At 56.5% G+C, this 13,576-nt stretch overlaps 3 protein-coding genes across 11 annotated transcripts in view; 2 read left to right on the plus strand and 1 right to left on the minus strand.

The window, feature by feature from the left end:
- PPP2R5D (protein phosphatase 2 regulatory subunit B', delta) overlaps positions 1-4,972 on the plus strand; it is a 21,838-nt gene extending 16,866 nt beyond the window's left edge. For 3 of the 4 annotated variants that reach the window (XM_006776353.2, XM_006776354.1, XM_006776355.2), the window contains 13 exons: positions 63-262; positions 346-456; positions 547-639; positions 1,048-1,178; positions 1,298-1,357; positions 1,462-1,570; positions 1,778-1,831; positions 2,125-2,295; positions 2,382-2,509; positions 3,125-3,226; positions 3,319-3,391; positions 3,530-3,646; positions 3,791-4,972. In XM_006776353.2, the coding sequence (XP_006776416.1) occupies positions 63-262; positions 346-456; positions 547-639; positions 1,048-1,178; positions 1,298-1,357; positions 1,462-1,570; positions 1,778-1,831; positions 2,125-2,295; positions 2,382-2,509; positions 3,125-3,226; positions 3,319-3,391; positions 3,530-3,646; positions 3,791-3,928 (1,487 nt within the window). In that variant the 3' untranslated portion in view covers positions 3,929-4,972. The remainder of the gene's footprint in view (positions 1-62; positions 263-345; positions 457-546; positions 640-1,047; positions 1,179-1,297; positions 1,358-1,461; positions 1,571-1,777; positions 1,832-2,124; positions 2,296-2,381; positions 2,510-3,124; positions 3,227-3,318; positions 3,392-3,529; positions 3,647-3,790) is intronic. The other variant, XM_015572225.1, reaches the window with a different exon arrangement.
- On the minus strand, positions 4,864-6,859 carry MEA1 (male-enhanced antigen 1). Of its 6 annotated transcripts, none has more exons than XM_015572227.1 (4): positions 6,769-6,859; positions 5,933-6,255; positions 5,747-5,846; positions 4,864-5,233 (listed from the first exon to the last, which is right to left on the minus strand). In XM_015572227.1, the coding sequence occupies exons 1-4, from the start codon at positions 6,857-6,859 to the stop codon at positions 5,082-5,084; spliced, it is 666 nt and encodes a 221-aa protein (XP_015427713.1). In that variant the 3' UTR covers positions 4,864-5,081. The 6 variants fall into 6 exon arrangements, with proteins under 6 accessions (XP_015427713.1, XP_006776414.1, XP_006776412.1 ...); XM_006776351.2 differs by having other exon boundaries at positions 5,933-6,213; positions 6,746-6,820; XM_006776349.2 differs by having other exon boundaries at positions 5,933-6,213; positions 6,717-6,811.
- A 131-nt stretch (positions 6,860-6,990) lies between these two features.
- Positions 6,991-13,505, plus strand: KLHDC3 (kelch domain containing 3). The gene is made up of 11 exons (XM_006776356.2): positions 6,991-7,159; positions 9,166-9,378; positions 9,556-9,732; positions 9,858-9,973; positions 10,277-10,348; positions 10,472-10,685; positions 10,766-10,852; positions 10,996-11,104; positions 11,226-11,299; positions 11,422-11,500; positions 12,887-13,505. The coding sequence occupies exons 2-11, from the start codon at positions 9,225-9,227 to the stop codon at positions 12,951-12,953; spliced, it is 1,149 nt and encodes a 382-aa protein (XP_006776419.1). The 5' UTR covers positions 6,991-7,159; positions 9,166-9,224; the 3' UTR covers positions 12,954-13,505.
- The last annotated feature ends 71 nt before the right edge of the window (positions 13,506-13,576 follow it).

Genomic DNA, 13,576 nt, shown 5'->3' on the forward strand with positions numbered 1-13,576 from the left:
CGGAGAGCAATAGGGCACAGCAGTGCAGGGCGGGGAGGGAACCTGACTGCTGGCCCCTCTAGATTCGCCAACCCAGGAGCGGGAGGAGCTGTTTATCCAGAAGCTACGCCAGTGCTGCGTCCTCTTCGACTTTGTGTCAGACCCGCTCAGCGACCTCAAGTTCAAGGAGGTGAAGCGGGCAGGACTCAACGAAATGGTGGAGTACATCACCCATAGCCGCGACGTCGTCACCGAGGCCATTTACCCAGAGGCTGTCACCATGGTGGGCGCAGGAACGGGAACGTGGGCAGGGTGGGCGCCCTGGAGAAACCCAGACAGAGCTCTCACCTGGGCTCCACCCCTCAGTTTTCAGTGAACCTCTTCCGGACACTGCCACCCTCATCCAATCCCACCGGGGCCGAGTTTGACCCAGAGGAAGACGAGCCCACCCTGGAAGCCGCCTGGCCACATCTCCAGGTACCAGGGCCAGGGGCACTCAGACCGTCGTCAGGGTTCTCCCGGTCCTTGGGGAATCCCCCCTGAAGGAATGCTCCTTTCCCTCCACAGCTGGTGTACGAGTTTTTCTTACGTTTCCTTGAGTCTCCTGACTTCCAGCCAAACATAGCCAAGAAGTACATTGACCAGAAGTTTGTCCTTGCTGTGAGTCCCTGAGTTCCCGTCCTTCCCCTCCTTCCAGTGCATGGACTCTGGCCCCACATCCCTTACTCCAGTCCCAGTTCTTTCTCCCTCTAAGAATATCTTGGGTTTCAGCTGTGTCTGTACAGGACACTAAGAGGGTTAAACAGACCTACTCTGCCTGCAAGAAGCTTCCAGCATAATGGAAAGAAACAGAAGCAGCACAAAGTTGCCCACCACGTTCAGTATGCCGCATGCATACTCAGCTGTCCCCTTGGGAAGAGCAGAGAAATCCAGTTACTTTCCAGGGCCTTGTCCCAGGGCCCTCTCCAGAGAACCTCTGAGCTTCTCCCAGCCAGGACCCCATGTCACCCAGCCCTGCCTTCCTCAGCTCCGGCCTCACTTGCCACCTTTCTTCCTGCCCGCTCCCAGCTCCTCGACCTGTTTGACAGTGAGGATCCTCGGGAGCGGGACTTCCTCAAGACCATCTTGCATCGAATCTATGGCAAGTTTTTGGGGCTCCGGGCTTATATCCGTAGGCAGATCAACCACATCTTCTACAGGTGAGGCCAGGAGCCAGGCTCAGCAGCAAAGCAAGCACCGCTGAGGTGGGGGGAGAAGGGAGGTAGGGGGGACTTCAGAGGGGTCTCAGGTTGTCAGGAGACCGTTTTTCTTCCCTCAGGTTTATCTATGAGACGGAGCATCACAACGGGATTGCCGAGCTCCTGGAGATCCTGGGCAGGTGAGGGGGGGGTGCGGTCACACATGCCTGAAAGAAGTTGGGAGGTTGGTTCACTGAGCTTGGACCAGGCCCTTCGGCCCTAACGAGCCTCCCTGAACTCCTAGCATCATCAACGGCTTTGCCTTGCCCCTTAAGGAAGAGCACAAGATGTTCCTTATCCGTGTCCTGCTTCCCCTTCACAAGGTCAAGTCCCTGAGTGTCTACCACCCTCAGGTAAGCCGCCTTCCTCTTGGTGACCCCTGCTTGGGCCTGGCAGCAGAGAGGACAGGGAGGGGAGATGTTCCGGCCGGTGGGGAGGCAGAGGGAGTGGGTGGGATGATTCCCGTCTACGCCGCCTCTCCCGTGGGGGTCTTGCTCCTGCTCTGATCTCCGTGAGACCTGGGCCTGCACCTCACCTCCCTTCTGCCTCAACCTTTGCAGCTGGCATACTGTGTGGTGCAGTTCCTGGAGAAGGAGAGCAGCCTCACTGAGCCGGTAATTCCCTCTCTAAGCCCCAGCGCCGCCTGTCTGTCAGCAGCACGTCTATCTCTGTGGGGCAGTGCCGTAGCAGGTGCTCAGGAGGGATGGAGCCCAACAGGTGACATGGCTTCCTCTCTGAAGGAGAAAACCCATGAACACCTAGGAAGCAGATCCAAGTCAGAGAAACCTGAGCCGTTAGCTGAGGCCACCCAAGCTACGCCCACTGCGGGGGGGAGGCGGGAGCCAGGAAGACTTCCTGGAGAACCAGGCAGGTGTTGAGTGAGAATTTTATCCTCCTGGTCTCACAGGTGATTGTGGGGCTTCTCAAGTTCTGGCCGAAGACCCACAGCCCCAAGGAGGTGATGTTCCTGAACGAGCTGGAGGAGATCCTGGATGTCATTGAACCTTCAGAGTTCAGCAAAGTCATGGACCCACTCTTCCGCCAGCTTGCCAAGTGTGTCTCCAGCCCCCATTTCCAGGTGAGATCCAGCCCACCTCCCAGGAACCAAGGGGGTCTTGAGCAAAGCAAGCTGTGTCCTCAAGGAGTCCCGCCTGTCCCCACCAGGTGGCAGAGCGAGCTCTCTATTACTGGAACAACGAGTATATCATGAGCCTGATCAGTGACAACGCTGCCCGGGTCCTCCCCATCATGTTCCCTGCGCTCTACCGGAACTCCAAGAGCCACTGGAACAAGTAGGCGCTGCGGGGGGCTGTGGTTTCGGAGCCTGTGAGGGTGTGGAGACCTACAGTCTCATCTGGTCACTGCACGTAGGGGTGGTGCGCACTGTAGGCTGAGAGGATCTTGAGGAATGGGGAGAAAAGATACCTCCGTGAGAGATCTCTGAGACCAAACAGGCAGAGCAGTGGCCTGTAGTACACCTCTTCTTGCAGTCAGACATTTTGCCGCTTTGGTCACTTAATTCCACGCTGTGAGAAGTTGATGTGGCCTTAGGATGTGTTGAATCCCGCTGTTGTAAAGGCTTTCCTGCTAAGAGCAAGCATGCTGTGGGGCAGATGCACATCATGCTGCTGGAGGCCATTCGTGTGGGCCAGGCAAGTGGGGAGGAGGAGGGTCTTGGAGCATGGGTGGCAGGAAGAATGGACAGGCAGACCAGTATTTGTGAAAACCCTGCAATGCCGATCTCAGGTCACATGATTTGACCGGAGAGATGAGCTTACACTGAAGCGGTTTGTGAAATGGGAGTAGTAAATGAGAAAGCTCTTAGCCAACACCTAGTAGAGAGCAGGTTGGGCCTGGCACTAGGGCAGGCTGTGGCCTCTTACACCTCGTCTTTCTTGGGGTGGCAGGACAATCCATGGACTGATCTACAACGCCCTGAAGCTGTTTATGGAGATGAATCAGAAGCTGTTTGATGACTGCACACAACAGTACAAGGCGGAGAAGCAGAAGTGAGTGTCTCCTCTCAGAGCCTCCGGTTGTCCACCGCCAGCCCCCTTTGCTTCTCTCTCAAACTCAACCCCCATCCTGTCTGCTCCCTCAGGGGCCGGTTCCGAATGAAGGAAAGAGAAGAGATGTGGCAAAAGATCGAGGAGCTGGCCCGACTTAATCCCCAGGTGAGGTTTTCCTGCCACCATCTTGAACTGAGGGGTCCCTGTTAGGCTGGAGGAGGATCTGATTGAGGAGGAATAGCGGCAAACAGGTTCACAGAGTCTGAAGGGGCTCCCCCACTTGTCCGTGCCTCCGTTCCTCAGTATCCCATGTTCCGAGCTCCACCACCGCTGCCCCCTGTGTACTCGATGGAGACGGAGACCCCCACGGCAGAGGACATCCAGCTTCTGAAGAGGACTATGGAGACGGAGGCCGTGCAGGTGGCAGGGCACCGGGGGAGGCGGAGCAGCAATAGACAGCTCTGCTGGGGGAGGAGGCAGGAGCAGCAGAGCGCAGCAATGAGGGGAAGCCACAGAATACACTGGGAATTGGTCACCATTCCCCTTCTCCCTGTCCACTCACAGATGCTCAAGGATATCAAGAAAGAAAAAGTGCTGCTTCGGAGGAAGTCAGAGCTGCCCCAGGACGTGTACACCATGAAGGCGCTAGAGGCTCACAAGCGGGCGGAAGAGTTCTTAACTGCCAGCCAGGAGGCTCTCTGACGCCCCGTTTCCTCCACGGGGCCACAGCCCACTCAGCCCTGGGACTGCCCTAGCCCTCCACCCTTTGCTCCCCACTGGCTGACATGGGGCAAGGCAGTGCCTCTTTAGCGATTCTAGGGAGGGTGATGCAGCACTTGAAGCAGGGATGCCCAGAGTGGTCCCTCTTCTCCCCAAAATGTGTTGGTGCCTCCTGGTGGCCAGTACAGACAGGCTGAGCTCTAAGATGCTTAGTGTTCGGACAACGGGGACGCCTGTACCCTCCTGCTCCTAACCCCACAGCTACCCGAGGCTGCTCTGAGAAATACACAAAGGAACACATAGGCTCCTCTCCTCTTCCCTTCATCTTCATTTGAACGCCAGGGGTCTCCTCCTCTCCCTCCCCGGCAGAGGCACACGGGGAGCAGCAGCAGATTATTCTCACCAAAGTTATGCCAAGCCCCACTGGCCCCTTAAGTCAATAGCTGGAGGGGCGCCAACCCCCAGCAGCACAAAGAGGCCCCCAGCCCCAGCAGTGTGCAGGCTGAGGGGGCCGTATTATTTCCTCTTACCCCTTGCCCGACCAAGACCACGTGGGAGGTCAAAAAGAGAACCACATAAGCTATGGACATCAGGTAATGAATAAAGGGCCCAGATGGATCAAGAGAAAGGGATGAACAAACACCCGACCTGTGCCCCCTCCTTGGTGAGCAGCAGCCCTGGGATCACAAACATGGAAGGGACCACCTGGGGCTGACTGCTTTCCTGTGCTGGTTCCCAAAGCCAAGAGGAAGGAGACAGGGAGCAGTGTCTAAGCATGGCTCCCTCCAACATCTATTTATTTTCCTTGTTTGTGCTAATGCTGGGCAGGCCCTTGCTTGTCCCTTTCAGGCACCATGGAGAGGCAAGAGGCTTAGGAGAGCCAGACCCGGTCCCGGGGCACAGGCAGTGCAGCTCTGGGCTGTGTACACAGGGTGCTTTATTCTCCAGAGTGATACATGCTATGGTGGGTTGGGCTTGGGCCGATGTCCCCATATGTACAGACTGAATAAAGTGGGTCTCTGAGAAGTTTGATTTGCCTTGATGTGGAAGGGAGATGGGCGTGACAACCAGGGATGTGTTCAGTCCTGTGCTGGTTCCAGTGGAATGCAGGGAGCTAAGGCAGCTCTCAAGGTGGTCACTTCCAGGCAGGGGATGCCTGCCGGGCTTGGAGAGCCTTCTGTACCACGTCTTCCCACTGGGCATCTGATATCTCCCGCGCCCAGGCAGGAACCCCTGGTGCCGGCAAGCTTACTCCAGCCATGGTCCTTTTCACCAGCTCTACATGTTCTGAAATCACAGGCAGAGACCAATTAGAGGATAGAAAAGATGGGAGCTGCTTCCCTGCCCGTTCCTTGAATTAACCCAGAACCATTGGGTTAGTAAAGTCACCAAATCTGTCTGTTATTTCTCGGCAATCCTGCCCATTCCCCCAAGTCTAGCAGAATAGCATTTCACCTGGATTCTTTAAAAAAAAAATTTTTATTGATTTCAGAGAGGAAGGGAGAGATAGAAACATCAATGATGAGAGAGAATCAGTGATCGGCTGCCTCCTGCATGCCCCCTACTGGGGCTTGAGCCCACACCTGAGCATATGCCCTTGATCAAAATTGAACCTGGGACCCTTCAGTCCGCAGGCTGATGCTCTATCCACTGAGCCAAACCAGCTAGGGCTCACCTGGATTCTGACGTCTGCAAAATATTAGATTACAAACTGTCATTTTTAGGAACAGGGTATTGCTCTGTGACCTCTCTATTGGCTCTGGCCAGTTCCTTTCCCCCATAATGAAAAGAATCTCTTACCTGGGTCCATGGGAATAGAGCTGTGGCTGCTCAAGGCTGTAGCTCCCTCATCTTCATCCTCGCTCTCTAATGGTGGGTCTGGCAAATGAAGCCCCAGGGCCTGAACAGCCAGAGAAGACAGTTCAGGGCCAGCCCTTCAGGGATCCCACCGTCACCTCCTCGGGAACAAGGCCTCCTCCAGCATACCTGGATCCGATCCTGGATGTCCGCCACTACGTCCTCTCCATCCCCCACCGGCGCCAGCTCCACCTCCTCGGGCTCAGGGTCTTGGTTCAGGGGCTGGTAGGAGTAGCCAGCTGGGCCTGCCCCGGGCTCCTCCTGCTCTTCCTCAGGCTCCTCACTGCTCCAATCCCCAGTGCCTTCCGTGGGGCCCTGGTGCGGCCCTAGTTCCTCAGTCTGATTGGGGAAGATACGCTCCGGGCCCATGATGTCTGCCCCTAGAACTACTGCTGCCATCCGGGCACGGGCTGCAAGAACAGGGGGGCACGAGAGGGACCTGATTAAATGAGCTGTGCATTCCGCCTCCCATCCAGCTCCTGTGGTCTCCTGTGTCCACAAAACATCTGAACGCCCAACCTTCTGCGCCCCAACCCACCTTGGCATCTCCTGGGCCCTTCGCCTTTTAAGTCGGGCTCTTATCTCGAGCCGAGGCCCACCCGCCTTGCTCGGCCATTTCTTAAATATTTAACAGCAGAACCAGAGGCTAAGCCATCTCTCAAAACACACCCCTTCCAGAACCCCGCCTTCCCGCCCCCTCCTGACTTGGGAACTTCGGAGGGGCAAACAAGCTCCCAAAGACAAGGCGGACCCGTTCCCTTCTCCCCTCTCAACGGGGTTCCCCTCTGTACCACCTGACAAACGCCCTTCAGGCCCCAGGGGCTTCCCTCAAATGGTCCCAGCTGCGGCGTTCCCACCCCCTCCCCGCCCCCACCCCACCGACGGTCGGCGCCGGCGTCTGCGCGCGCCTCACCCGCTCAGAGCCCGCGGCCGAACCCTCACCTCCACTTCCGCCGGGGCAGGACGTGCTGGGCGCCTAGTCCTCCAGCCCCGCCCAGTGCTCATGATGGACGCGAAAGGGGACAACGACTCCGCCCCTTGCCCCGCCTCCAGCATCCGGGCCCAAACAAAGAACTACATTACCCAGTGACCCCCACGGTTTTCTGACGCAGCCGCACATGCGTAGAAGCTCCTCGAGCGCCTGTGCGGGGCTTCGCACCTCGCGTCCCTAAGGAAACCGACGGACTACAAGTCCCGGTAGGCTTCCGGAACTCGGCCCCGACTGCACGTGCGCACACAGCTGCCCGCCGGAAGAAGCGAGCCTGGCTGTGTTTATCTCGTTGGGGACCCAGTCGTCGGTTGGCGCTCAACGGGTTCCAGGCTGCCCGCGGCCCCGCCCCGGCCCGGCCTGACAAGGTAGCCCGGGATGGGTTGATGTGACAAGGAAGGTGAAGGTGCTGGGGGCGTCCGTGTCTGGAGCCGGAGCCGTGAGGGGGAGGCCCGAGGGGGCTGAGGTGGGGGCGGGGTGGTGTTGGGGAGGGAACTAAGGGGATGATGGGAAAGGAGCGTGTTCGTGGGGAAGGGTCGCGGGAGAATGGGGGGGAACAGGTGAGAGACTTGGTGGCTGGAGGAGGCGCTGAGGGACCTGGGAGGAAAGAGCGCCACCATATGCAGGGAGGAAGACCTCTGGCTGAAAGGGGACAATGATTCCTAGCGTTTTTCCCTCAGTGGAAGGGGGAAAATGGAGAACTTTTGGGTGGCGCTTGGAGTGGTGGGAAAAGGAAAAAGGAGAAAACTGCAAAGCTCTCAGATTAAAAAGGGAGGGGGGGAGTGATAATTGCAAGAGAGCAGAGAGGGGGGCAGGCACGTGAAGGGAATGGAAGGCGTCGAGAACGCGGCCAGGACGGAGTGTCGGGGGAACTCCGGGAGGACGCAGCCCTGACACCTCGGGGGCCCGTCTTCCATGAGCTCGAGCTGTCCTTTCGGGAGAGAAGCTAGGATTCTCTCTCCGCCTTGGGGTGGCATTGCTCCGCTCTGCTCCTGTGAGCCCCGCGCCTTTATGGACTTGAAGGGCGCAGGAGCTCAGAGGGGAGACCGAGGGCCCCCCTTCTTCAGCCCTTCAGCCCCCCGTCTGGCCCCACGAGCCCCGTCCCAGGTGTTTGGGATTGAGGACGGGAGCCATGGAGTGAGACCAGTTCCTGCTGGGGCTCCGTCAGGGTGGGCCTGGTGGCTGCTTAAAGCCGGGGCGGGGCCGAGGCGGGGCGGTAGGGGACGTGCCAGCCCGCTGAAAGCCAGGCCTTTTTCTTCTCGAGGGGCCTCCCTTGAGCCCTCTCTGTGCCCGAAGCTCAGCCTTGAACAGGGAGAGGATGATCCATCCGCCCAGACCCAGCAGGTGCCTGCCCGCAAAGGCAGTCCCGGCCGCAGGAGGTGCCCGGCGCGGGCTGCAGATGCACCCGTTATCGCTAGCTTGGCAGGTTGTCTTAGAGATCAGCCCTCTACCTCGGTCTTCTTCATGTGCTGCCCGAGGGCATTTGGCTTCCCTTCTCCTTTCCCGTGCACACGCCCACCGTCGCCCCCCTTCCCGGGACCCTCCGGGGAGGACAGCTGCTGGGAACAGCTTGTCTGTGCCCGGGTAGCAGGGCTGGGGAGGTGGCAGGAGGAGGAACCCCTTCCTCCCCGCCCCCACTCCCACAATCTACAGCGGACACATACCTTTCTGATTAAGTTCCTAGCTTTGGCAGCAGACCAGGCCCAGCTGTTAAAGGAACGCCTCAGGCCTGTGAGGGGCCCTGGGTGACCCCATTGACAACATCTCAGTTTGACCAGAGCTTCCGACGAGGGGCGAACCATCCATGGTACTATGGAGGTCCCTGTCCTGGACCCCGCCCCATCTTGGATAGGGGAGCTCATCCACTCTAAAAGCCTAAAAGCCTTTCTGCTTGGAAGTACCCATGCCAGCTTTCAATGCACTGTCTGGGGCTGGCTGAGCTATTAATAGCTCTGAGTATTTTGAGATCCCTCTCCCCATCTTAAAGAGCACAGAGATTCTTAGAGAGGCGGCAGTAAGCAGAGCAGAGCCGGAGGTACCAGAGAGCCCATCAGCCTGGGAAGGGGGCTTGGAGCCTGTGCCAGGCCACGGAGCGGGTGGAGCCTCCGTGAGTAGGGGGTGATCATGCTGAGCCCTGGATCAGCAGGTTCTGAGCTGGCGGTCAGGTTGGAGTGGCCCCACCCTTTGCTTTTGGAGAACACAGGGCAGGGCTAGCTCCTTGACCTCAGCAGCTCCTCAGGGGCAGGGCCAGCCACCTGAGCTGTGGAGGGGTGGTGTGGGTCGAACACCTGGGTGACACTTGGAGGCCAGGGCTGGTCCTGGGCAGAGTCCTGGTGAGCCAGGCAAAGGCCTTGTGGCCCTAATTTGTGTGCAGGTAGCAGAGGCAGCAGGCCGTGCCGGGGGGGCATGTTGCTGTAACCAGTGGCCCAGGGGATGTTACGGTGGACAGTGCACCTGGAGGGCGGGCCCCGCAGGGTGAACCATGCTGCAGTGGCTGTTGGGCACCGGGTATTCTCCTTCGGGGGTTACTGCTCTGGTGAAGACTACGAGACACTGCGTCAGATTGATGTGCACATTTTCAATGCAGGTAAGCTAACCCTGGGGACATCCCTGGGTGCCCACATTAGGGAGGGAAACAGGTGGTTGAATGAGTTTTGGTGGTGGTTGCTGTGGCCCAAGGGGGTGAAGGAATGAAGATCTGGTTTGGGAAAAGGTGGACAGCCTGGAAGGAGGTTTCCAGGGCTGAGCTGAGCTATGCCCACAGTGTCCTTGCGCTGGACAAAGCTGCCCCCGGTGAGACCCACCATCCGAGGGCAGCCTCCTGTGGTACCATACATGCGGTATGGACACTCAACCGTCCTCATCGATGACACGGTCTTCCTTTGGGGCGGGCGGAATGACACGGAAGGGGCCTGCAATGTGCTCTACGCCTTTGACGTCAGTGAGTATGGGGTTCTGTTCTTCCAAATGGTACCTCACGGGCTGGGGAGATGTCGGCTGGGCTGGGAGTAGGGCAACTCAGGAGGGTCAGAGTTGCTTAACTGGCCATCCTCTCATCTCCTTCAGATACTCACAAGTGGTCCACACCCCGCGTGTTAGGAACAATTCCTGGGGCTCGGGACGGACATTCGGCTTGTGTCTTGGGCAAGACCATGTACATTTTCGGGGGCTACGAGCAACTGGTAGGTCTGGAAAGCAAGTAGAGGTTTAGGGTGGGAATGCTGGAATGGGAGGCTTTGGCTTGTTTTGCAGGGCTTGTTGTTGTTGTTGTGCCCCAACCAGGGCTGGGGGTCAAGCCTGCAACTGAGGTATGTGCCCTTGACCAGAATTGAACCTGGAACCCTTTAGTCCAAAGGCCGGAGCTCTATCCACTGAGCCAAATCAGCTGGGGCTGTTTTGCAGGTTTTTGAGGGGAGGGATGGAGGTCAGAGACTACTGACCCAATCTTATATTCCTTCCTTCACTTCCTTTCTCTTCCCATTCAGGCGGACTGCTTTTCCAATGACATTCACAAGCTGGATGCCAGCACCATGACATGGACCCTTATCTGTACAAAGGTCTGCCCTTTCTTCTTTCTCCCAGACCCCCACCCTCAGTTGAAGAAACCATAGGAAGTTCAATAGTGAGAGCAGATCCTTTCCCAGCCTTCTTGCTCACCTCATCTCTCTGCTCCTGCCCAGGGCAATCCTGCGCGCTGGAGGGACTTCCACTCAGCCACAATGCTGGGCAGTCGCATGTATGTCTTTGGGGGTCGCGCTGACCGATTTGGGCCGTTCCATTCCAACAATGAGATTTACTGCAACCGCATCCGAGTCTTTGACACCAGGACTGAGACCTGGCTGGACTGTCCAACCACCCCGGTGCTGCCCGAGGGGCGCCGGAGCCACTCAGCCTGTGAGTGTCTGTTACGCCCCTGCAGCGTCCCCCTTCCCACCCATTGTCTGCACACCCTTGACATTCCTCTCTCCTTCCAGTTGGCTACAATGGGGAACTGTACATTTTTGGTGGCTATAATGCAAGGCTGAACCGGCACTTCCATGACCTGTGGAAATTTAACCCTGGTAAAGAACACTGCCTCTAAGGGAGAAACGAGGAGCACTTGAGGGGGGAAGGAAAGAAAGAATCCTGAGTAGGCGAGAGGTTGTGGTTGGAGAGGATGTCTGGCCAGGGCAGGCATTGAATCTCCATGTAAACTTCTCTTTAGTGTCCTTTACCTGGAAAAAGATTGAACCAAAGGGAAAGGGGCCATGTCCACGCCGGCGCCAGTGCTGCTGTATTGTTGGTGACAAAATTGTCCTCTTTGGGGGCACCAGGTTAGTAGGAGAGGGGAGGGCTCGGGGAAGGCCTAAGTCTGTGACTAAACTGGGAGGCATGTGAGCAAGAAGGGTCTCGTGAGCATTCTTTCCTCCTTCCTTTCTCTCTCGATCTCTACAGTCCGTCTCCTGAGGAAGGCCTGGGCGATGAGTTTGACCTAATAGATCATTCTGACTTACACATTTTGGACTTTAGTAAGTACACTTGTTCCCAAAGTGCTCCTGCCATCGGGGTCCCTGTCTCTGGGTGGTGACATCCCGGACGGAATCTTTCCTTGGCTGTGACTCTCTTCCTGTCTCCCATTCTTCCTCTAAAGGCCCTAGTCTGAAGACCCTGTGCAAACTGGCTGTCATTCAGTATAACCTGGACCAGTCCTGTTTGCCCCATGACATCAGGTGCAGTGAGTGGTTGGGAAGGAGGGATTGGTTGAGGGTAAGTGGCAGCACAAGCATGACCTCATATGGAGGAGATAGAATTCTTGTGGAGAATGAGGTGGAAGGAGATACAGACTGTCCACTGGGTAAATTACATGAAAAAAAAAACAATTGTTTTTCAAACAAAGCTCAGGAGCATCACTCCCTGAGATCTGAGCCTATACGGTTGTTTTGTTAACATGATGAAAAAGTGATGAAATCTTAGAACCTAGCTGCAAAGTAAAGACAAGTTTAGGAGCCTCTGAATCACCTTAGTTCTGGCATTAAGGGAGGTTCTTCCTAGCACCTTCCCTTTTAGTTTCACTCTTAGGTCTAAGTCAAGTACCAAAAGTACTTTGTGTATCATTATGCCCTTTTGGGTCATTCTTCGACACGTACTTTTCCTTGTATCAGTTCAGTTTAACTCTTACTTGCTGAGGGTCATGTGATCAGTATTCAGTGACATGGTGTGTGCAAGGCTGACCTGGTGGGTCATAGGTTGGCCTAGGAGCGACATATATGCAGGTACCTGTTGTGGCAGAATGCACGGGAGAACGATCACGGGAGCACTCTGGGGGAGGAAAGTTCAACCCTTATTTCACAGATTGGCTAGTCCGGGGTGATTCTGGGTTCAGATCCTGAGTTGAACTCATGGGGAGGCTCTGGCTGATACAGCTCCTCTGTGGTGGGCCCTGAGGGTCCCTGCAGCTCTGCCCACGTCAGTGAGAGTGGGGAAGTAAGACTACAGCTTTAACCAGATACTGAACTAGGTGGCAAGCCCCACCGTTTTCCTTTTCATACCTAAGTCAAGTAGACTATAGTGAATAGTGGAATTAAGGAGGTTATTGGTAAATCTTTGTAGAATGACAGAGTGGTCAAAAAGAGGGATTTAATTTTAATATGATGGGATGAGTGGGGAAGTCCTGGGGTGGGAGGGTAGGAGAGCCGAATCAGGCTTCTTTCTGAAAGGGATAGTAGTTGAGCGTAAAAAACAATTTTTGGAATATGTAATATATACTTGACAAAAATGTTCAAAATGCCTGGTTGGATCTGAGCAGAGGAAAGATAGGTTGGGAAATGTACTGCGATGTATACACCCATGCTTTTCTCCAGGTGTTGGGCAAAAGAATATGTAAACATAAACAGGAAGTCCACCTGAGCTTGCAGGTGGAGCTCTGGGTGGTAATGGATTTGGTGGTGGGCGGGGCCTGATTGTTAATGGAGGAGGGCCGTAAGGAAGAGGTGGCTGTGGGTAGTTAAGGTTTCAGGAAGTTGAAGGCACTGGTGTGTTCTTAGTTTTGTTAGCAATTCTGGGCTTGGGGTGGAGGCTCCTCCTGTCCTTTACACCTGTCACTGTTGGCCTTCCAGGTGGGAGCTGAATGCCATGACCACCAACAGCAATATCAGTCGCCCCATCGTCTCCTCCCACGGGTAGAAGGAAGTTTTTGCCGCCATCCCTCCTGAGCCTGCTGTTGTCTTCACTGCCCCTGCCTGTCTCTCACCCGCCTGCCCCTTTGGACCCTGGTATACCTCCACATGGAGTTGTTGGACTAGAGGTGTTTTTGTGCTGTGAACTCAGTGGGGAGCTGTGGAGGGGGGGGCGAGGTTCCCCCCTCCTTGGGCCGAGGGCCCCTTCCCTTGGTGCTCTGTCCCATCCGCCTTCTTCCAACTGCTCCTGGACTCTGCTCCGTCCCAGGCCCGCGGGGCTCTGAGAAGGGAAGGGAACGGGGAGAATGGAGAGGGAGAGCAAGCAGTGTCGGGTCCTCAGAAGCTCCCCTCCCGCTGTTTCCCCTCCGCCCCCGCTTGAGCCCTGAGCATGATTGGGAGCCGGAGAAGCTGCAGCTGTTGCCATGAAACCTCCTTCGCCCTGACCCGGGGAAGGCGAGGACCAGCAGATAACCTACCCCTTCCTTGAGCTGTTGCTGTCACCCTGTTGCTCACAGCCAGCTCAGATTTTATAAAAATGGATTAAAGACCTCTAAACGAATCGTGTGTGTGTGTGTGTGTGTGTGTGTGTATGAATGGGTGGCAGGCGCTTGCCCGGGGCAGGGGGCGCTC

The sequence above is a fragment of the Myotis davidii genome, unplaced genomic scaffold (genome assembly GCF_000327345.1).
Source record: "Myotis davidii unplaced genomic scaffold, ASM32734v1 scaffold167, whole genome shotgun sequence".
NCBI classification, from domain to species: Eukaryota; Metazoa; Chordata; class Mammalia; order Chiroptera; family Vespertilionidae; genus Myotis; species Myotis davidii.